This window comes from Corvus moneduloides, chromosome 4 (genome assembly GCF_009650955.1).
Source record: "Corvus moneduloides isolate bCorMon1 chromosome 4, bCorMon1.pri, whole genome shotgun sequence".
In the NCBI taxonomy this organism is placed as follows: Eukaryota; Metazoa; Chordata; class Aves; order Passeriformes; family Corvidae; genus Corvus; species Corvus moneduloides.
This window is the reverse complement of record NC_045479.1, coordinates 16,067,139-16,090,891: the sequence shown is the minus strand read 5'-3', so window position 1 is coordinate 16,090,891 and position 23,753 is coordinate 16,067,139. Positions and strand designations below refer to the sequence as shown.

Below are 23,753 nucleotides of genomic sequence, written 5' to 3'. Positions count from 1 at the left end.
TCTTACAATACTAATATCTTAGATTTTAACCTTTAACATGCCATTTACTTTTTAACACACCGTGAGATTCAACCCCTCTGACCTTCGCTTTCAATGCTTCAGAGTGAAGTACATACACAGATAGATATAGAAATAGATGTAAATATATACACACACAGTTTCTGATATGTGAAGCTGAGACTCCAGTTCCTGACAGATCATTTGCATTTTCCCAAGACACAGATCTGCAGAAAAATGCCTCAGCCAAATCAAAGGACTGTGACAGTAATTTAGTGTACCATGGCACATTTAAATAAAGTTAAACCACAAAGAATATCCCCCTGACAATTCGCATATACTACAAATCTGTATTTCCCTACCATACTTTAAATTCAGATCTAAAAGTCCAAACCTAACCATGCTAATTATTAGTTTGAAATACCATGAATTTTCTTTTTACGTTTGCATAAATCTCCTTCAGTGCAGGAAAAGATGTCCCAGGATTGCCTTTTGCTTTATTCTAGCTTTCACAAATGACTGAAGAGTAGTGGTTGGGTGAAATTGGGCACTGCTGCCCACAGTCAAGAGTCTGCCATTCTCTGCTCCAGAAAGATGAGCATACTTTATATATTTTCTAGACAAATAGAAATTGCACATCAGAGAAACGGGCTTCTACTGAAAATAAAAGCATTAGTCTCAGTAAGAGAACAGAGTGCTAAATTGAACAGGAACATGTTGAAAGTAACCAGGGTGGCTTTGATTACATGAATAGATTGACAGCCAGGGGATGACAAAAAAACTCTTAAGGGCTGGAGTCAAAGTTTGAAGTAAAGCAATATCTTTCACTAGATACACAGCTGTATGGGAGACAACTTTTCAGATAGCTAAAAGAAAAGATGTGCCTAAGAACTTGTCCTTTCTTTCCCATTTATATGAGTTAGTCTAGTGAAAGGTATTACATCTCTTCACAGAACTTGCCTCACCATTACAATTGCAACAGCAAAATTCCCCACCCATTTCCTGAGAAATATTAAAGCCCTTGGTGCATGAGTGTTTGAATTAAATGAATCTTAATAACTTTAGGTTGTTAGTTCAGTATCTTTGGATAAGGGAGAGACTGTTTTGCTTCACGTTTAGAATACTTGATGAAAAACAGCCAAGTCCCTTGCATCACTCATTTTAGCAGCAATAAAGACCTATACAAGGATTACAGTTAATACCCTCTACAAAATAATCTAAATAACTTTATTAGATGGACATTTTCATAGGTCAAAATTTGACCATTTAGGTGTCTTCTAATTAAAATATCCCTGAAGTGCTTGTAAAGAAGGTTTAATCATGGAAAGGAATGTTAGTCCTAAGTATTCCTCTTCACAAGCTACTAGTTTCCAATCTTCTTAGCTTTTCTCTAGTCATATTTACAAAACACATTACTCATTTGGGTTTCTATACTGGAGAAAGATTTCCTACAAAGTACAAAGGGTTCTTTCAGGACATTCAGGTCTTTCTCCATAAACTCTGCCAGGCAGCATGCGCTCACAACAGAGACTGAAATATGTCCTGATTAGTTCTTGATTGTGGCAATTTCTTACAGGGTCTTCAATGCAGCTTAAAAAGCAGATCAATAAAGCTGAGAAACTAAATCAAAAAAAACTTCAAGGGCAAATGGCATACATATGCAGAACTGTCAGAAGCCAAGGGGTACACTGCCAAGCCTGCAGAAACCTCTCTAAATAAATAAATACATGACAGAAAGATACAACACCAGTCTAAAAGCAAGACAGAGGTAACTCAGAAGATAAAAAGAAAGTCAGATAAGTATTTACAATAGAGTGAAAAGGGACTTCAGAAGATGTGATTTTTTTAAATTTATTTTTCAAATGCGCTGCAAGTCCAGTACATGCAAAATCCATGACCGAAAATGCTGCCTCACACGGGCCTCCTGCCACTAGGACATGCACATATGCAACTCACTCATTCAACAAAGGCATAGATGTTCTCCTCTTGCTTTTCTGCACCATGTTGGCTTGGTTCCTTAGGGAGATCCGGATGAGTGAGGGAGCCAACCGACAGGGTTCACCATCCACTTGCATGGGGATAGACTTGTACGTCAAAAGCGTCACCTCCCGGCACTGGTGCAACCTCTCTCCATGACCGCCCACCTGGAGAGCAGCCTGCAAAAAACAAACAAACAAAAAACACAAACAAACAAAACACCAAGCAGGGAAAAGAAAAGATACCTCAGAACAGAGACAGCTGGGGCAGTTAACAAATCCAAAATGCCACTTTGCTGCCAGCATCCATTACACAGTACTCCATACCTAAGCTTTTCTAAAAGAGCACAATGAAAGTGTTTTCACCCTGAAACTGCAAAGCAATACTTCAAATTTCATAAAGAAAAGTGGTGGGCAACAAGCAGATATCTAACCACGTGCATTACAGGACTCATCACCTATATGTGCACGCACAAATAAATACCTATGTTCATTCTTCAAGCTTTCAAATTGTTTTGGTTGGTTTGTTTTTACAATAACAGTAATGTTAATAATTATTTGCTCTTTAAAACAAGGTCCCTAATTAGATACATCTGCGAGACAGAAAAATTATTTCCCCTTCCTGAACAGGAAGGACTAAGGATAGTCCTTAATGATAATTAAGATAAATTTAAATTTTTTATTGTGAAAGCCTACACAGCAAGTCAACCTCAACATTTGGCTGAAAAGAGCAAGCAGAAGGACCTTGTTAAAAACAATTAAATATCATGTTTAAGAATTCATTTCAAAGAAATTAAGCAAGGAAGACACTAAGCAGATCCTTCAAGTTCTAGGCAGACATATTTGGGCAGAAATGTATTTTTTTAATGAATACGACTATTATGTGACTGTTAGCTTTCACCTCTCACATGTAGAAAAAAAAATCTTATATTAATGCAATGCTGACAGAGAACAGCCTAAACACAAGTCAAGGCCTTAATCCTGCTCTGTGCACTTAATATTATGGATCAATTGATAATAGCATCAATAATATAATAATTAATACTTCTTATAAAGTATTTCTTTCCCTTGGTTTCACAGACCCACTTAGGTATGAGCAAGCAAATCTGAGAGACATACAAATCAATTTAGGGTTATATCAAGAGAGTCTAGGGTTACAATCGTTCTTCAGCATCACAACCAATGTATACCTGTAGACCCTCTGTTCTCAACTAGGCTTCCTTTAAAGAGAAACAGCAGCTCAAAGGACCCAACATCTTGAATTCAGCCCCAGCTGAAATTGTTGGTAGCTTTTGAGATCATTTTAGCCACTTCCATTGGCTGGAGCAGTGTTAGTGGCAAACCCAAAATCTCTTCTGACTGAAAACTGTCAGTTGGTACATGCTAAAGAGAATTTTGACAGCATTTTCAAAAACATGCCCTAAACTCTTGACATTTATTCCACGAGATCTACTATGCTAATAAACAATTTTTCTTTCCTAATCCACTAGACTCATCAAAAAAAAAAAAAAAAGAAATGCCACAAAATTATCCTTAACCCAGACAAACTTTTTAAAGTAAAGATTGACCAAGACTGCCTTTTGCTTACTTTGAAGCTTAGATTTGCCTGATTTTCTCTTTGAGAAAACAAACGCCATTATCATGGATATTTAGTGAAAGTGTTATGGACTGAGGGCAGGTCACACAAAAAGTGAATTTAGCTAAAACAGGCTTATCCGTCTTAGTTTTAAACTAGCTTACATGAGACAGCAGCAACAAAGGCCTACAGGCGTGGAGCTAAGTGTGAGCTATAAAAACCTGCCAGGAAGCCCAGTTACAGGCCTTCTGTTGGCCACACTAAGTCCAAGATGCAGTGCCTTAGGTAGGCTAGTGCTAGCACTAACTACCAACTCTGGCTGCTTTTAACCACTCCCTGCAGACACTGTCACTGTGTTTGACCACTGCCACAGCAGGACACCAGGGTATTTACAGAGATTGCTTTTATGGTAACTCAGTTTTAGTTCACTTTAAGGTCAGCATTGACAGAAAGTGCAGTGACAAATTAAATTGTTGGCTGAATTTCCTTTTCCTAGCAGAATAAAAAGGAGACATAAAATTCATGCAAGAAGTACTTAATAAAGTGTTCCACAGCTATTACTAAGGTTTCACAAGATTTTTGGTGAGCATATGGAAACTGAATGTGCATACAATTTAATATAATATTTCATATTTATATGCTAGCTATACCTAAAAATAGGCATTTATTGAAATAGATTGAAATAGACAAAAGTTAAAAAGAAAAAAGCAATATTTATTTGATCATAAAACACTCCCACAGTAAAATCATGATTTATCATACTGTTCTTACTGTAATAATCTTGCCATTTAACTTGGAAGCACTGCAGATGCAAATTAGCCATATTTTACAAAGAATACTTTTTATTATTAAATAACACATCTCTTATTAGAAAAGAACAATTTGACTCTGCCATTTAACAGCAGAGAAATGCTTTGGCCTTTGCTGACTACAGGGAAACCCACTCGTTCTTCAGTAACAAGGACAATTTTGCCCTCTGCAGTGTTGCCCACAGAGCTCACCCAGCCTGGCAGCACCCCTATGGACTCACCAGTGAGGCCATGGTGAACCCGATGACTTCAATGTAGCCATCGTCATGACGCTGAGGCTCAAAGTCTCTGTGATCACCAGGGTTTCCCCAGGGCATTGTGCCAGCACAGTACCTACAGAGAGAAGTTTGGAGAGCGAGTTTGAGGCAGCAGCTTGCCCAGATGGGTCCTGACTAGTAGCCTATTAGCCTGTTCCGCTTGTTTCCAAGCTGATATAACACCTGCAAATGTATCCACCATAACCTTTATCAGGTTCCTCTCTGAGAGGAAAATGGTGAAACACCAGGAAATAGGTAACAGAGCAGCAGCAGTCTTTTCTCCCCATTTGCTTTGATTCCTGTTGGTGAGCTATTAAGCCATAAAGCTGTTTTGCCCCTATTTCCTCTCTCCCTGCTAGCTCAGCAGTTCTAACAGCACAAGGAACACAAAACATTGCATAGCTTGAGGAGGCAGGGAGACATAAGAAGCAGGAACAGATACAGCTGTGGCATGTCTCTTTTCTACCATCAAAGAATAGATGTGAAAGTGATCTAAAAGTGATAGAAGGGGGGAACTTTAGAGAGGTGACACCAAGTAGAAGCTTGCAGTGCAGAACTCAAAAGAGCAAGTGCTTGGGACTGCACGTGGAGCAAAGTAGGAGGTTGTCTAAAGCAATGGTCTCCAAAGTGGGGTGCATGCAAGAAAAATCCACACCTGACAAGACAATTAGAGGATGTGAAGAAAAATATTGCTTTTACTTTTAATAAATAAGAAAGCAAAATTTTAAAACAAACATTAAAATAAGTATTTGTTTCATTTTCATGACATTTTTTCTTAATTTATATTTGTGCGTGCTTTATATTGTTTGTAATACTGGTATAGAGGTACATGTATATAACTTATAAATATACAAATATTGGGGTGGTGCTTGAAAGATTTTTACTGATAGGGATGCACAATCAAATTAAGCCTGGAGACTACTGTTCTAGAGAGCAGGAGATTGACAACTTTTAATAATTCAGCTATATTTTTATTAAGGACACCTTTTAACTTCTTTCAGCAGTTTGGTATTCCTTAACTGGTAAAATACTTATCCTTCCCCTCTCTCCATTTCTGTCCCCTCCTCCCCCTTTCCTTTTTTTCACACTCTGATTCTAATTAAGCAAAACACCAGGCATCTGTCTCTTTACTAACTTATTTGCAGGTTATATGAACAACTTTTCAAAGTGTGTTTGTTAAGCATTTCTACTGTATCAGGATATTCAACTTTTTAAAGGATGGTTTTGCTGCACTCTGAACTCTGATGCCATTCTGGGTTGCTCATTAATAGCATTATAAGCTGCCAGCTCTCAACAAGGTAGCCCAGAGGCAAAATGCTCCCTGCACATTCACCAAGTCTAGGACAGCTGGTAAGTGTCTTTTGAAAACTATTTTTATTTTTCTTGTATAACTTCAAGAATCTGTCTTGTACTTACCTGGGTATGTTTAAAAACACTATACACTGGAACTTCAGCTCCTGGATCTTTGGAGTCAGGTCTGTACCATCACACTACAAAGCCAAAGTGACAGAGCACAGAGAAATTGCTGAATGGAGCCACAGACAAGAGAAGTGTTGCTGCTTTGTAACAACTTTCCCAAGACTTTCCTTGGAATGTGTTGCAAATGTCATGCTCAAAACTGAAAAGTAACAGAGCCATTAAACTCTCACCTCACTCTCTCTCCAAACCTCCACCCCCTTCCCAAAATACTATGACACAATTTCTTATACTTACCACAACTTTAACATGCTTGGATAAATCTCTTGAGCTTCTTTGCAGAAAGTCTGTAAAGGCTGCCTGCAACAGAAATAAGTGCAGGAATTGCCAACACTTCTGCTCTTTTTTTTCCCCTCAGTTCTTATCCCCCTGCAGAGCTAATTACCAAAATGCCATCCTTTTGTCAAACTTACTCTCTCAGAAGATATAATTTTATTTTGTTTTAAATTGTGATACTTCTCCTTTTGAGAGCTTAACTGAAAAACAGTCCTTGGACACCCCAGTGCAAGATATCCTGGACTGTTAAGTGCAAATTCCTGCTCACTCGCTTGTTTCCATGTTTAAGGCTCATGGGTACAGTGGGTGTCACCATCCAGAAATACATTATATGCCACTTGTTATCAAAATGGTGTTTGCTCTTAATAGCTTTAGAATAAAGTGCTGTCCATTTGCCTCCTGAATGCACAAGTATATTTGCATATTCAAACATTATTAATCACTCCAAATACCTGATTTATGCCCTGCACTCCCCATGGCCCTACATCCAAGACTACTCCTCAAAGCTACAAAGGCCAAAACTTTGGGAATTCCTCTAGGAAAGTCACTATCAATGCACTTCCCAAACCCTGAAAGAAGCAGAGCAGTGTCTTGAGAAGCTTATGAGCCAGAAGCAGAGGGACCAAGATACGACCATGACTGTGTCCAAAGGAGTGGCTCTTTTCACACCTGCTCAGCTCTGTATAACAGGACCTCAGGTTCTTTTCTACAGACACGTCTGTGTGGCACTGCCAGAAACAGCATGTGTGCACTTGAAATTGTAACTGGCATGACCTCCTGATGTGAGAAAGTGAGGGGGAAGGTAATTAAGAAAACATTCAAACAACTAAGTTAACATCATTCCGTAAGACAAATCTGTACTTACCCCTGCATAAAACATTTTATTTCTAAATCGGCTGTTGAATTTCTCTGGATTTGCTTCTGTGAAAGGATGAAAAATAAAGGTATGAACACCCTAATGAAACAAGTAGACTTCATTATACCTTCACATTCCCTGCTAGCACTACAGTGCTTTCAGTGTATCACTCAGTGAAAATATTAACATAAGTAGGTTTTCCATGTATGAGTCCCCCATCTGTGCCTTTCTCTGCTATCAGATTTTGAACATTGATATTGAATCCTTCCCCTTTCTGGTAGAGAGTGGAAATAGAGGGAAACATGAGTAAAGAGGTAACAGGAATTTAATCAGTTAATTTAACACCTCTCAGACTATTAATCTTATGACCCCTCATGACGATTTGTGAGACTTCTGTTTCTAGCGATGCAGAACAACTCTCTAAGAATTATTAGAAATTAATGAAACATTAACCCGTGCTTTGAACAAGGAGTATAGTATTAGTAAATTACAAGGTGGAAAAGACCCTTAAATTCTGATTAAATTAAAGAATTTAATCATAATTTAAGAAAGTGTTAGAGAGTTACTAAGGAATAGACATATCTACCCAAAGATTCTTGCAGCAAAAAAAAAAAAAAAAGGAAAAAAAGAATTGGCTACTCTAAAACCTATTTAGAAAGCTGTTTCATTTTGATTAGACTCCAAGTGATGGAGAAATTTGAGTCTAGTACCAATATACATCTAATGGTTAATTATTCTCACTGTTAATGTAAATGTGGAGGTTTCCAATCTTGAAATTTTCAGACTTCAACTGCCAACTGCTAAATCTTGTCATGCTTCTGTGTCGGATTAAAGAGCCTTCAACTATCAGATATCTTCTCCTTGAGTAAGTACTTACAGGCAGTAATTAAATTGCCTCTTAACCCTCTTTCCAATAAGCTAAATGGAGTTCCCTTAATCTCCCAATACAAGGCACATTTCCCAGAATACAGTTCATTCTTGGGCCTCCTTGGAAACTGCTTTCCTTGTTTGTGGCATCTAGAGATTCCAGAAGCAGCCCTTCTGGCACTGAATTCAGTGTTACTACCAACTACTCACCCTTGCTCATCGATTCTCTAGTGAAAACATCAAACTACCAAAGCAGTCCTTCTGGATAAAGCATCACTTTAGTGAGGACACATCCAAATTACCCCTCAAATGACCACTTAACACAATACTTCTAGTTCTCTTGGAAGCCACTACATCTCACAACATGTGGCTCCATTTCATAAAAATGAGCTGCTTGAGGTTTCTGATTTGCTTGTTGGCTCAGTTACTATACCTGTTGCTGTGTCACAGGTGACTCAAACTCAGACAGGGCCCCTTCTATCTCAAAAAATGAATTTAATTGTTTAAGTCAATCTCATCACACTGAGCTCACAGCTCTTTGCAGAGTCCTGACACCCCATGCTAAGCAGCAGAAGGCTTCTGAAGGCTTAGTGCCTGTGCTGCACATTCTCTCATGTGACTATCCCCAATGGTTCCAGACGGCAGACACCACAGCACTGGATCATACATGGATCTTATGACAAACACCCCCCATAACAAAAGCCCTGGTTTAGAACAGGAAAGGAGCTCTTCTGAGGTCAGGGACTAAGCAGTCTCTCAACCTACTGCTCCTACTTCTGCCATCACAGATGAGCATGGGTAGGGAGTAAGGACTCTGTGATGTAAAATAGAGCCTTAAGTTGATTTGAGTGTAACCTTGATTGTAGAAGTAAATTACTGAATGCATATCCAAGGCTCACTCCATCCTCACCATTCCTAAACCATCAAGGAACTGGAAAATTGAATACGTTAGACTCTGCGTGCAGTGGGGGAGTTTCCTGCAAATGAACAGTCCTGCAGAGCTGAGGGATCAAACAGCATGTCAGCAGGGATAAAGTAAATTGCATCTTCCATGCTCTACCAAAGCATAAGGATAACAATGGAGGAAGTTGGAAAGAGCCACTACCCAGAACACTTCCCGAAGAAGCAGAGCTAAATACATTAGACTTGGATCCAACCCTCAAGTCTCAATCTGATTAGTCACAAGAAAAGTGTAGAGGTTGCCATGGAAAAGGCCACATTAATATATAGGTTCCTCTGAGACATTGCAATCACTGCTTATTCTAAATATAACAGCTGACCAATCTCTACTGTATAAAGTGTCCTGCTAGGCTGAGAGTTCATATCAATTTATCTTATTTTGGTTTGCAGGCAGGGTATTCATTTGTTTTAATACTATGTGTGATTACAATAGCTCCACATAAGCAACTGCATACAGCCACTTATCTCAAGAGCATAAATGCTATAGCTGTTAAAGTACTTTACATTTTGCTACTGTTGCTAAGAATTTCTCTGGATTGTCATCAATGGTAAATGAGATCATAATCTGCTTTGTATTGCTTAATTCACTGAGCCACAGGATACTTTGGGCTGGAAGGGGCCTTTAAAGTCCATCTAGTCCAAGCCCTCTGCAATGGGCAGGGACATCTTCATCTAGATCAGGTTGCTCAGAGCCTCATTCAACCCAACCTTGAATGTTTCCAGGGATGCGGCATCCACCACCTCTCTGGGCAACTTGTGCCAGCGTTTACCCACCCTCATTGTTAAAAACTTCTGCCTTATATCTAGTCCAGATTAACACTCTTTTTGCTTAAAACCATTATCCCTTGTCCTATTGAAACAGGGCCCATTTTTCTTATAAATCCCCTTCAAGTATCAAAAGGCTATAATTAGTGCTCCCAGGAAGCTTTTCTTCTCCAAGCAGCACAACCCCAATTCCACATGAAAAACAATACAACCCACACACCAGCAACACCTCCAAGGCTATAAGCTTTCATCTCCTAAAATACATAGAATTCGTTTCATATATTTTTGCATTTAGGAAAATAAGGATGACACCAGCAGTGAAGACTTGTGCTACAAAAAGGTCTCCTGGCCATACGTACTCAGACACACAGCTTGCTCTGCCAAGTGCTTTTTCACCCATGTAAATTTTTAAAACACTGGCATGTCTGGAATAACATTCATTCTTTATAGGGCTCCATAACTTCATTATTTAATAATGCCTCCATTAAATGAGAAAGTAGCCATGCATTTAATCTATACAGTATATTCACAGTCACATTAGCAATGCAGAGTGATATGCACTCATAAAAAAACCCGCATACAGCTGTCATAATTTCATTCCTGTGCCCTTTTGTGGCCCCTCATTATTATTCCTAAAGCTTGAAGCAGTCTTAAACATCATAAAATATGCATTAGCTCATTCCATCATGTATCCTGCTCTTATTTAGCCTGTCGTTAGTGTGCTATCTTTTCATCTTGAAATGACACTCTGATAGCATGACAGTGAATATAAGGAAGGCTGTGTTTCAGAAAAAATACCTGCATATGAAGCCGGAATGACCAAAAGCTGAAGGCAGACACCTGAACAGGGTTTGTTTCTACAAGCACTGCCTAAAGCCATTCATATCAGTGCTTAAGCCACGTGTCAATATGTACAGGGGGGCATAACTGCCACTGGCAAGGGGACAGACAAGGTGCTACAACTGCTCAAATTCCTGACACTTCTGCAGACATTAAACCCTTTTACTTGTATAGAGACACTCTGGGTCTGTACCAAGTCCAGGGATGTTATGCTATACTGATCCATAGGTAACAGCTGTCTAGTCTGAGAACACAATCGTATTCCTGCTATTTCCAGTCTTGTGGCTCTTCTCTTCCCTCCACTTCCACACTCGCACCTGACTTACATACCATCTCCTTTACAAGATCTAAAACTTTGGAAATCTTCCCTTTTAGCCCTTTTCCTCCAGTAAATTACAATCTTCCTTGTACTTTTTTCATTTTTTAATCATGAATGAATTGGAAACTCATGATACAATCACTTTTTCTTCTTGTATGTATCTTAAGGTTTTATGTTCCAGCTTTACTTCTGAATTATAAGAACAGTATGTTAAATCCAACTCTATTTCTAATTAATAAAATAACTGCCCACCCACAGGGCTAAGGAAATAAAAAGTTCCTATTACCTCTGGATTCATGGAACTCCAGCGTAACATGTGCATCAAACCCAAGACTGAAGTAATTATTGAAGACATTGAGGGGAAGCTGTAATTAGATAATAAAAAGAGACATAAAAACAACATGAATGGAACACTTCTCAACACACCAGGGTTTAAGCATTAAAACTTGGCTCATCATGAGAACCTACTAAGAACAAAGTGGAAAATATCAGAGAAATGTAAGCAGAAGGTTGCTCTGAAGGTTAGGAATGGCTTGTGGAAAATGATCAGATACAGGAGCCCAAAGAACACAAAGAGACCTACAGTGCTTTATGATCATATATGTATCTTTGTTAACACATCAAAGGGTTCCTTATGTTGTCATTTAAATTTCCCATAAGGCTGCACCACTTAAGATATCACCAACACAAAGGTTTTCAAAGGTTTTGCTAGCTCTTCAAGCTCAGCATGGCAAACGAAACTCCAGCTGTGTTCTTCTCACTTCATATATAACCAGGAGCAATCCAAGTCCCAGAGAAGAAGCTCTAATCCTATTGAGGATGCATGAGGCAGGCAAGCACACATCTGGCCTTTTCATTGTTACACACACCCAACAGGGCTGTAGAGAGGCAACTGTAGCATCCAATAGATAAGCTGGAAATTATCCCTGAGAAGAGGAAAATGGTTCACAGAATCGGGAGGGGGTTTTATTTTTGTAGTATTTTCAACACCACCAGTCCAAACGATAAATTACTATGTGATTTCCTCACTAAAATTTTCCCATTTTTCAACTACCAAGATACACTAGTGGAGATTACGTGGAGACCCACACACAAAGAAGTTAAACACAAAAATACACTACACCTTACTGTAAAGTAGGAAACATCTGGTATCCATTAGCAAAATCCTAAGGAATAAAATTTTACATCCTGTTTTTAGTTTTGTCTAATTGGGGAATGGATGGTAGTCACAGGATTACTACTTCTGCAACTAGAGAAAAACAACAATGACCTTTCTGATGAAGCACTAGGGATTTTTATCCAGGATTTAATCCTTGACATAAATGTTCAATGCCAGGGAGTTTCAAACAACAAATAAATGCATTTCACACAACTCTGGAACCACTGACACATGAAAAGAGTCACAGGCAGAGATGCAAATAGAAAATTAAACAGTTGCAGAACTCCCAACCCATGCTCCTTAAAATGTAACCCAAAGATGTTCATAAGCATTCTATATTTTCCATGGGAAAAAGCAGCCTCTAACCTTACGTGCCCCATCCTCCAGCTCATCCTGGGGCAAATCAGGGTTGCGCTCCACCTGAAGATTCCAGCGGTCCAGCTGGACAATGGTCCCATCTTCTACATGGCACAGGATCTTAGACACCGGCTCATCTGTGTAACCCTGACAGCAGAGTGACCAGAGTATCAGCCACAGATGGTGACAACAAATTGAGTTACTCACCAATTACCTGACAGATTTCCCTCCTTTCACACACACCTAAGACCCTCGATAAATTTTTGATCGTGCATTTTAACAAGCTACTATTTGGGTGCACAAATCTAGGGCAGGCAAAGTAAGGCCATAGGGAGAGGAATTCGAGGTATATTTGCTTTTCCTGGAATAACTTCAGTGCTGTAGTAAAGGATAAACAAAGAGAAAGTTTAAACTTTGTTGAAATTAGAAGCCTGATTACTGTTCTTGTTACTTGGCCTGAAATACCAGGTACATCTATGTACACTTTTATTGCAACAACATCATTAGTAATTCAAAATCCCAGACTGCAAATTGAAGCAAACCATTCTGCCAGAGTGAAGCAGAACTTGGACACAGCCCTGCCTACTATTTTAGCCAAAAAAGAAGTTCCACCCCACGCAACTAAATCTGAGCAGCAAGTTGAGAACCCCCACGTAAGGGTGCCCCAGCCAGTCCTTACCCCACCCCAGTTGAGGGTGCGAGCAAGGTCATTCCCAGTGCCAAGAGGAAGGACAGCCACAGGAGGTGGGGGGCTGAGTTGCAGCTCATCGAGGATGGATAGGATCCAGCCCACCTATAAAAAGGAAAATTAAGAGAACTGTCAGGAATATTAAAAGGACAAAGACATATTTTGATAATATCATATTCTCTTTCACAGAGAAGATCAAGTAAAATAAATTTTAAAATGAATGAAGAATAATATGGACAATTCAAGATAATTTTTTTAATTATCATTATGTAAAAAGAACTAAACTTTTGACAACAGTTATGAAAGAAAATGAGAGACATATTAAAACAGCATGGTATCTCAGAACTTGTCCTGCCAAGCATGAACTTGCTCACAAGTCTCTTTTTCCCAGAGAACAGACCTTAGTGCCGAATTATTTCACTCAGTACAAGACATTATATCTGTATATATACAATGTATAGATACACACACACACATACATATCTAATAAAGTAATAAAAAACTAGACTAAAAGACAGACTAAGGCTCAGGGTTGAAGGTTTTGGATTGGAACAATGAAACTGTCTCTTTTGTATCCTAAGCTATTAGTTATTCCAGAGAACTGTTTCTCCTTTCTTCTGGACTACATAAAACTTTCAGATAGAAACCTAGCCAGAAGGAACAAATTACTGTAAGTTATTTTGTTCTCATTAAATAGAAATTTTCAAAGGGGAGCAAGAATTGTTGCTAAAGATGTTATCAAATTTTGGTGACTGAAATTCCTGCTACAAAAACAAAGGACTCTTTCTTAAACTACTTCTCTCTTTAAAAAAAAAGATTGTGAAGAACCTGTGCTGCATTTTTAGATAAAGAATTAATAAAAAATTAACAGATTTTTTTTTTCCTGTTGCCAGTTTTCAAAGATTCAGTTTCTACTGGAAATGTGAGCTTTTAAAGAGGACAGAAAATCAAAATCCTGACTACAGCTGGACTGAATTTTTCTTCCCCCAACCAATGTTACTGTGGTTTCAAATAGATTCTCAACCCAAACCAAGATAACACTGGAGCTTCACAAAAGGCACCCAGCATAACATGGGCATGGGGAAAAATAGCTGCAGTTTGAAGGACTGCAGAGGGGGTGGCCTGATAAATACAGAAACCACCATGCTATTTAGTATTCTAGGGTATTTCTTTCTCCAAGTCTCTTAGAAAATAAATTTAATTTTGCACAAATGACATTTATCAGACAGCTATTTATCATAACCAATTGTCCAATTATTAAAGCATTCATCTGGGATGTGATCCCCTGTTTGAGTTCATTGTCTGACAACAGCCATCTCAACTACTTACAGCTCTCATGACCTTGGGTGTCTCCAAAAATACTGAGGTCTTTTAAAGGGATTTTCAGAGGTAAGCAATCCTCTCTCTTTCAAAATATCTATACTTCTGCACTGATAACAGGAGACAGAATAAAAAGTCAAGATAATATCCGTAGGGCCAGGACTTCTTAAAGAGTCCGTTGTCATTGCCACTGACTTAATCCACACATTGTGCTTCAGCCTCCCCCTGCTACAGGTAACATTACAACATCCACCACTTTTGTAGATGCTTTTAACAGCTGAACAGAAACATCAAATTACTAATTTGTAAGCACAACGCTGCTATTTAACTTGAGGTCACTTCTAAACCTTGTACATTTGTTGCACAATCCAGGATGATTCAGACTATCATTTCCCTGTAAACAGAAAGCTCCTGACTGCTTTGAAAGCAAAGCTTTCCACTTCTGCCCCGGGAAGGAACAGCAAGCAGTGACAATGGAAAAGTTACAATAAGTTCTGATTCACCTCAGTAATGGGAGGTAACATCTGGTCTCATTGCATATTCATTAAGTCCACTTGAGCCATATTTTTCATTTCTAGATGTAATGGCTTTAGAAATAACTAGATATTAATTTGCTTCAAAGTGAGCAGCAGCAAATGTAATAGTGGAGTGCTGCTCATACTAATGAGAAGGTGCTGCCACCTCTCGCTTGCAAATTTCAGCAAAGTGAAATAGGATGGTCTGACTCAATGTAGCTGCATTCTTTTCTCTTTTAATGTCTTCATGATTAATTTTTCCCCCCTATGAAAACACTGGCTTCCTCAGATGGGAAAGAAAACAGATCAAAACACTTTTTCTCAGCTTGTGTCTCCTGCTAAAGCAATGCCTTGCATGTTTCTTAAGGAAAGTTCATCATGCAGTAACCATTATGTCTTACTTTCCCATGTACCAGAAAGACAGCAGTCTTATCACTGATTTTTTTCTTCACTCTTGCAGGGGAAGCATTGATATTAATAACCCTGCCACTGGGGTTTTAAAAGAATACACAGAAGCTGAAAAAATTCCCCCAGAAATTCAAGCCGAGATGAATTAAGAGAGGGGATTCAGCTCTCTACAAAGTAAACCAACCACCTCTCCATGTCCTAAACATCTACATAGATCTGTTCTGTCCAATCACTTCATCTTGCAAGTAGTAATGCATTTTCCTTACCATACTTATTGCTAAAATTGCCATCAAACACATGTTGGGGAACTGAGCGCCCTAGAGATTAAGGTCAGTTTTTCAACAGTATTTAGCACTCAGTGGCACAGATTGAGATTTAAAATATTTTTAAGTACTGGAAACAGAATGCAGTTATAACAACTCCATTACCACTCATGACCTTCAGACCCTGAGCTGCAGAGTTTTTCTCCAAATGAAGGTGCCCAAATCCTTTAAAGATCTGACTCCAGTCACTTATCTAAGAACACAGAAATTCTGTTATAAAGAAAAATACTGAACCTGGATCTACCAGAATCTAGCAGGAAGGAGAAGAAATTAAGATTTAATGGCTCCCAGACACTAACTTAACCTTCTAGATCCTTCTAGATCTAATGTAAATGTTGAGAGGAGACCAGCAAAGTTAGTCTTTATCTTTTTTAAGCTGTATAAAATCTTTATGCATAAAGGAAAGATGGCTCTGGACATGAGAATCTGGCCCTATAGCTACACAGTCCAGGCCACAGAGAAAATTGAAAAACAAGTATTAGATTTCACAAGTGTAAGGTATGCTATCTCTCCATGCCTCAGCAGGCAGTGTGAGGTGGGAAACCTGCCACTGTGAGGAGTTTAATCATTGATCCAAGACCATGGGACTGCCAGGTCCCTGCCACCTACCGTCCCATCCCCACCACATGCCAGGATCCTCAGGTTTGGCACTTTTCTGTACAGCTCCAGCCTGCCCAGGGAGGGAAAAGGGAAAAAGAGAGAGAAAAAAGGTAAGAACAGTAATGCAGATACTTTTTATGCATTTTGCTGAGTGACAGTGTAACCCACCACTTACTGCACTTTCAAATATTCATTACTAAGAATCTGAGTGGAGGTGGAAATGCAAAATCACTAGGATGTGAAATGGGGCCTTCCTCCATCTTAGACAGCACCTCCTGACAAGTGTTTGATCAGTTTAGCATCTTCCCAGATTTTCACATTCCTTCTATAGAGGTCAAAATCTTTCATTTTTCTCTTACCCTAAAGCAAACAAATTTAAATATTGAGGTTTTAAAACAATATTTAGTGTTCTTCATCATGACTTGTTGAGCTACCATTCCTCAGTCTTGTATAATGTGACAGCTTCTTCAACTAGTGACTGTATTTTAACACCACAGAAGGCAAGAATATGTAATAGAGTTCTTTCTCTGGATATGTGATCTAAATACCAACAGGAGAGACCAGAAAAAGTACCCTTTGAAGTCCTGCTCCTTCAGTTGTATCCTTCAAAAAGGCAAAATGAAATATTTTCTAATGAAGGGGGGGACACATTCACATCTAGAGAGCCAAGTAACCAGAGGACCTAACCCTCCTTTGCCCCATTATACAGCTCTGAAAAATGTATGTCTAACTTAAAGCTTCCAAACATCATGAGAGAACAGCATTGCAGGTGTTTCTGCAGGAAAATAAAAAGGCTGGGCTCCTTGAATAGGAAACACTTGGACTGTTCTTCTACAGGCAAATATTTGATTTTACATTATTACTGTAAAATATTTATAGAAACAATATTTACAAAAACATACAAAACATACTTACGAATTGTGAAAGTAGTTCTGAACAGATGGTTAAATAAGGCCAGTATCCCCATGTCCAATACCACAGAAGGATGGTTTCTTAACCCTTGGCAGCAAGAATCAGCCCTTTAAAAGAGTCCTCTCTCCCTTGGAAGAGGCTTACACTTCAACTGTTGTCCGGATAAGCTGAGTTAGTTACTCAGCAAGCAGGGACAATCATACAGTGCTACCATGTGTGGCAGTCTGGAGGCAGCCTCACCCCACTGGAATGCTCATTCATTAGGGAATGGTCAGGCACTGGGATCTGCAGCAAGCCTTGGAGCCATCTGGACCTGACTCTGTCTGGACACAGGGGCAGCTCCTGATCTCTTGTCACAAAAGCCACCACAGCAGCCCTTCCCATGCTACCAAAACCTGGATATGTAAGCCTCACACAGTCACTAATCTAGCCAAGGCAGATCTTTTCCTGCTTTCCTGACCAGACAAGAAATAGGGTGCTCAGTGATGAAGGCTCCAGTACTTACGCATCTCTTGGCCCTTCCTGAGAGAGATCAAAGACCTGGCGTGGATTCAAATACCACATAAACATTTGGAGAACCTTAGTGCCCTGGCAAGAAAGAAAAATCAAAGGAAGGGAAATTATGAGTAGTTTAATGATTACTGCAAATAAGTGTGCATTATTCACTACATTTGAACTGCTTTTCTTTTTTTCTGTGCTTTATAAAGCAAACACAAAACAAGAAGACAAACTAGAAAGTGGCATAGCAAATGACTGCTCTGTAGAATAGCAACCCACCAAATTGGACAAGGTGCACATGCAGGCATATAGACTAATTTCAACAACACAGATCACTAATGGTTCATAAGAACAGGCATTTGGGGTCAGACCAAAGGTTCATCTCCCACAGCAACCTGTTCTCCTGCCTCTCACCACCTGCAACAAGAAGAAACCTCTGTTATCCCACCTCACCCTCAGCCATCCATGACAGCAAGAAGTTGAACAAGATTGTAGCCAGTCTTCATCATGCTGAACAGTGTCCTGCCCAATATCCAAGCAATGACAGTGCTCAGGCCTCCACCATCACCACAATGATCATTCATAATTGTAACCTCTACCATCTAAAGCAGCAGGAGTTAAGGACTTTGTGGGGTACAGCTGCCCCCATCGCTCAGTGCAGTGTGGCCAGCCCATCACCTAAAGGTATAATTTCTGTTTTCTCAGTCTCTGGGGTTCATATTTCCACTCAATTTCCTTCCTTCGTGTTCTGCCCAGACACAAAGTGGCAGGATCTCCTACTAGCAGCAGAGAGCTAAGAACTCTATGGGGTGAGCTTGTACTCTAATTCAAGAATGCCTTTCAGACATGGCCTGAGGGTACACATCATATTTTCCATAGCTCTCCCTTCTGAGGGACGGCTCTTCTGCCTGACACCTTCCCTGAAGTGAAGAACCAAGAATAGCAGTCATAGTACCTAGGAAAAGGTATAAGAAGAGAGAAAATAAGTGTGATGTTTGCCATAAGTATTCTTCCAGTCTCAGCTGTGTGCAGTTCATAGAACTCTTGAACCAGAGGGAGGTACTGGACTTCAGTAATCTTCAGGGTTTTCACTTCCAAGTATCTCCTTCAGCCTGTCTAAATGTTTAGCATCCACAACATCCTACTGCAAGGAGTTTGTCAGCTGAACTACAGACTGTGAGGAGGACCAGCTTTTTCCTTTGTTTGGAATCAGTCTAAACAGTTTCATTTGATATCCTCCCTAATTCTAACAGAGGAGAAAATGAGCAGTGCCTATGCTACTCTCCATGCTCTATAGGACTCTGTTGTATCTTACATCAATCTTTTCTATTAAAAGGCCCTCAGATTCTTTGATATTCAAAAAGTGGCAGAACCTGGAAAATATTCATTTGGGTAAGTATTAATTCCAAGAATCCTAAGGAAGAAGTCCGCTGCATTTTAATCACTGAAACTTGGTCTCTATGGTGCAGTAGAAGACCACTAATGATTTTTTTAGATGCCGTAGGAATTATGTCATTTCACATTCAGTAATTTCAACAGCCTTTCCTAGCAAAGCTAGGAAACCACTTTTTGGATAAAGGTAAGCCTAAAACTTCACTGGAAACCTAGATTTTCTGTGGAAAGATGAAATCTTCTGAAAACCTCCAAACTATCATATTAGACTCCTCTCAAGAATCGGAAGGGAGGAGTACAACCACTCAAATACTCAAGTACCCATTCCAGTCATCCAACTCCACTGGAGCAGAAAGGCCATTCCACAGCAAGGACCCCTTCTGAGGGCTGCAGTTCAGGCATAGAGTCCTTCCTATCTGACTGGCCAAGAACTAGTCTCATTTGCAGAAACCTTGCTGTTAAGCTTTGTGGTTCAGACCCAACTGATACTCTTACCTGATTCCCTCCACTTTTTGGATTGACAAAAACCAGCAGTGGCTTCATGAGTGGAGAGGAGATAGGCTTTATCACAAAAGGCCGGCCTTTGTTATCCTGAGAAACAGAAGCAAGAAACAGCTTTAGCACAAGAAATGTATGTTTCCTTGGCATAGCACACACAGAAGACCCAACCTAGCTCTGACAAAACTACTTCAGGTACTGGAAACAGTACAGCCATGTCAGTGTGGTGCTCAGCTGAGAATAATTTATCCAGCTGAGACAACAGAATAAAATAAGAGGGGGAAGTATCATTTCAGAGTAGCACACAACTATTTCAAAATTCTTTCAAGATTATTTCTGACCCTATTTCCTGCAATTATTCACACAACAGTAATTATGTGTCAGATACAATGTTATTTCTAACACAAACAGTTTTTCCAAAGGAAAATAGAATGAGATGAACTACTTATTCCATTAATTCCAACAGCCAAGTTGCATAAGCACTTATTTGCAGATAATCTGCTCTCAAATTCTTGGCCTTGCTGCGTTCCCACCTTTGAACAAATGCCACAGATCCAACATGAGATATCACTGAGAAAACTATTTACCTCCCTACTCCCTACCCTTGCAGGACACCTGAGAGCCCAGTAAGAGGGCACTGTCCTGGGCTCTTACAGACACAGATTCCAGTTTCTGATCTGCAGTTCTCCTACCATACAAGAAAGGATTTGAACCAGAAAGCCCTGGCTATGCGAGGGTGAGTCTCCCTCCACCTCTCCCATGAGGCTGTTTGTCCATATAACTAATCCACTAGGAAAGATCTGGAAGCACAGTCTTCTATAAGACACGTGGTAAATCAAACCAATAGATCAACAATCTGTTTTCTCTCTCTGTGGCCAAATTTTAATATGAGATCTCCTGAAGAAGATATCCTCAAACCAGACCACAGCCTTGCATCAGTGCACTCACCATAGATTTCACAACCTCAGTTTCACACCCCTGTTCTGCTTAGTGGAAAAAAAGGGTGTGAGGTGAGTCTCTTACATCCCAAGGGAACACTCTTTCATTAGGTGATGGTCCTTCTGGAGTCTGGTACGTTGTTTCTTGAAAAATATCAACTCAGAAAATAAAACTTCTCATACAAGTTTTATCTCTTCTAAGAACACATTCAATAGCATGGAATTTTCCAGGGGAAAAATATATTAAACACTTCCGCGAAAAAAAAGAAGAAAAAAAAAAGCCTAAAAACTTTTAAGTCTGTGTTTAGACATTTAAACAAAAGGAGCATGATTTCCAAAGCACTTGAATACCCACTTCATTTCCTCTTTTGCTGGCTTTTCTTTTAAAGGACGTTCTCTTCTTTCGCCGTGTTGAAGTCTTTAAGGAGTTCTACATCAAAAGAAAAAAGAATACATGAAAAGCAAAACAAAATTTAGAAGACAGGCCCAGACAGAGCCCCTTTACGAAGCTCTTCCATGCATGTCCACTTGGAGAATGATAAGAGTATCTGGCACATGCTCGAGATTTAAATTACATGCGCTGCATGCTTTACACTTCCACACCACCGTTTATGGAGAAAGCCACACACGGAGACCAGACTGGTGCTTTGGAACTGGAAACTTTCCCACGCTGTGAGGGGGGAAAAAAGATCAGATGCTCCCATAGACTCACATAACACCACATGTTGTACCTGCCAACCCTCCCAATAGGGGTAGGAGACGCCCGTTTCCCCTTCGGGGCTCCAGTCTCCTGCCCAATCAGGCTCGTCTCCTGGTATGGAGACCACCTGCATAAAGATGTAATAAAAAAACATGATAAATAAGATATTTTTCATGTTTTTTTGTTTGCTTTTTTTTTTTTTAAGGAAAGAAAACAACAAGTTTTAGCTCTGGCAACCATTATGACTCAACATAACGTAGGCCACCATGGCATATGATGCTGGCACTGTAGAGTCAGTTCAGGCCTATCAAGAAACTTGTGTAATCATCTGCTAAGGAACAAACTGAATTGTTAATTTTTAAGGATTTAAGTAAAGAAGGTGTTTCTGGGGTGATTGTTTGTTGTGTTTTTAATAACAATATCACTTAACTACATAGAAAAAAAAGTAGAACTACTTGTATTTTTGCAGAACCTATAAAAATAGAACTTATGTCAAGGCTTTTCTCCAGGCAGGCGACAGTCTGCTCAGTGACACTGAGCAAAACGGTGTTCTGGTGGGATAAGAACAGTCCAAAAAGGAGAATTTTATTATACTTTGTTATTTATTTTAATTCAGCAATTGAAGTTATACCTGCAGGAAACCCTAATCATTTCCACAACTGAAATTTTGTCTTATGGGAAATACTCCAAATATTTTTGCAGTATTTCAACTTCTAGTCTAACTACCACCAGGAAATAAAGTAGCATGAGGAAAGAAAGTTCATTGATTTTTTTTTTCCTAGCTATAAGATGGAAACCAAGATTCACTCAGCTAATCTGAAAGTTCATTTCTGCCCTGACCTTGATCAGAAGCATACCACTAATGAAAGTCAACAAGCAGAGATCATCAAATCTTTAAAACCAATGTCTATTCTTAATCCTGCTTGTTATCCAACATCAACAGAAATAGCTACTAGGTTTTGTTTAATACACATCAACCACTTTCAAAATATAAAGACTTGATTATGATACACCAGATACACAGGACAATGCCTCCACATTCCTGAGAAGAAAAACTAACAGCTATCTAACTGAAATACCTGAAGGTATTATCCTATATCACTTGGACCAAGAGAAGCCTGCTGTAGAGCACAAGGTCCCAAGCTCTCAGCATTCCTGGAGAAGGAAATAATCATGCCATATTGTTTACTGAAAATACTGAAGACAAGACAGCTCTGCAGAGCAATTACAGGAATTTGTCCTTTTAGAACATATTTTGAGAAACCACATAAAGAAGTGCTCGTACTCTTCCCTAGTCTGATACACAGTGATCCTGAAAGCATGGTAAACCATAAAGACTGCACTGGCTACACAAATGCATCAGCAATCCCATCTGCATGGTCTTGCATTGCCCTACCTCAGCAGTCACATTGACTGTAGGCAAAAGTCTTGTTGTCAATAGAAAGTTAGGGGGGCATCACATTCAAAGCTGTCTCCCATGGGAGCCTTAGCCTAGTTCCTCAGGCATTCTCTGATGAAGGATTCTCCCTGGATTGAAGCAAAGCACAGGACAGAGAGAGGAGATCTAGTCTATCCACAGTCTTGTCAGCAGTCTGCTGGACACTCACACGCATACCAAGCATAAAGATAGTTCAGTAAAACCCTGCTAATTATAAAAGAATAATTTGAAGAATGTTTAAATGTAGTTGCCATTAAATCCCACTATAATGTACCTAACAGTGGGGTGGAAAAAGGCATACAGCTGTATTAAAGGAAAGGGTTAAGTCTAAGAGTCCATCCATTATTATAACCAGTTTCATTTCCATACTCAAAAAGGCACTAAACAATGTTATTCGACCTCTTTTTTAAAAAATTTTTAAACCTGCCTACATCTATAGTGTTAACAGAACCGAAAGCTTTGCTACAGTAATTGCAACCACATGTCCATAGCAGATGAACAGCAAAAAAGCTGCTTAAACATACGCAGGGTTTGTTGCAAACATGCAGAAGAGTAACAGCCAAAGAGTGTCAGCAGTCTTTGCACACTGAAGTGAAGAAATGGGTAAGTAATACCTTGTTCACAGAACAAGGTAATGAGCGTTTTGTAAACATATAATGTTATTCAGCAAGGTACCTGATAGCAAAGCATACCTTTAAATGGGCACCATAAGTAAATCCTAACTTGCCTCTAGAGAGGAAACCTCTCCTTTGTGGATGTCAGTTTGTCCATCTTCAAAAAGAGATGTTTCATGTTATTGAATGGTCAGTGTAACCCTCAGCAAGCTTAGGTAGATGAACAGAAGAACCGGAGTCCTTCTTGAATGGTGTTGGATGGTGCAAAGGCCATGGGCTACCTCAGACAAATCCAATGCAACCTTTCAACCTTTTCCTTAACAATATTTCAGCCTCGGTTTCCAAAGGCTTTTAGCACACTGATTTTCAAATTACTTAAACAGTGAACAGCATCTGGGAAGGTCAATCTTGACTATCTC

General features: G+C 39.4%; 1 protein-coding gene across 8 annotated transcripts in view; it reads right to left on the bottom strand.

Annotated features, from left to right (window-relative positions):
* The window catches only part of DGKI (diacylglycerol kinase iota), a 211,885-nt gene that overhangs the window by 85,388 nt on the left and 102,744 nt on the right, over nucleotides 1–23,753 (bottom strand). For 5 of the 8 annotated variants that reach the window (XM_032105887.1, XM_032105885.1, XM_032105886.1 and 2 more), the window contains exons 9-21: nucleotides 21,314–21,409; nucleotides 20,938–21,012; nucleotides 19,642–19,737; nucleotides 17,762–17,844; nucleotides 16,354–16,414; nucleotides 13,170–13,283; nucleotides 12,500–12,637; nucleotides 11,261–11,339; nucleotides 7,233–7,288; nucleotides 6,329–6,391; nucleotides 6,032–6,105; nucleotides 4,580–4,691; nucleotides 1,954–2,153 (exon numbers count right to left, since the gene is read on the bottom strand). In XM_032105887.1, coding sequence (XP_031961778.1) covers nucleotides 1,954–2,153; nucleotides 4,580–4,691; nucleotides 6,032–6,105; nucleotides 6,329–6,391; nucleotides 7,233–7,288; nucleotides 11,261–11,339; nucleotides 12,500–12,637; nucleotides 13,170–13,283; nucleotides 16,354–16,414; nucleotides 17,762–17,844; nucleotides 19,642–19,737; nucleotides 20,938–21,012; nucleotides 21,314–21,409 — 1,247 coding nt within the window. The remainder of the gene's footprint in view (nucleotides 1–1,953; nucleotides 2,154–4,579; nucleotides 4,692–6,031; nucleotides 6,106–6,328; nucleotides 6,392–7,232; nucleotides 7,289–11,260; nucleotides 11,340–12,499; nucleotides 12,638–13,169; nucleotides 13,284–16,353; nucleotides 16,415–17,761; nucleotides 17,845–19,641; nucleotides 19,738–20,937; nucleotides 21,013–21,313; nucleotides 21,410–23,753) is intronic. The other 3 variants (XM_032105888.1, XM_032105891.1, XM_032105892.1) reach the window with 1 other exon arrangement.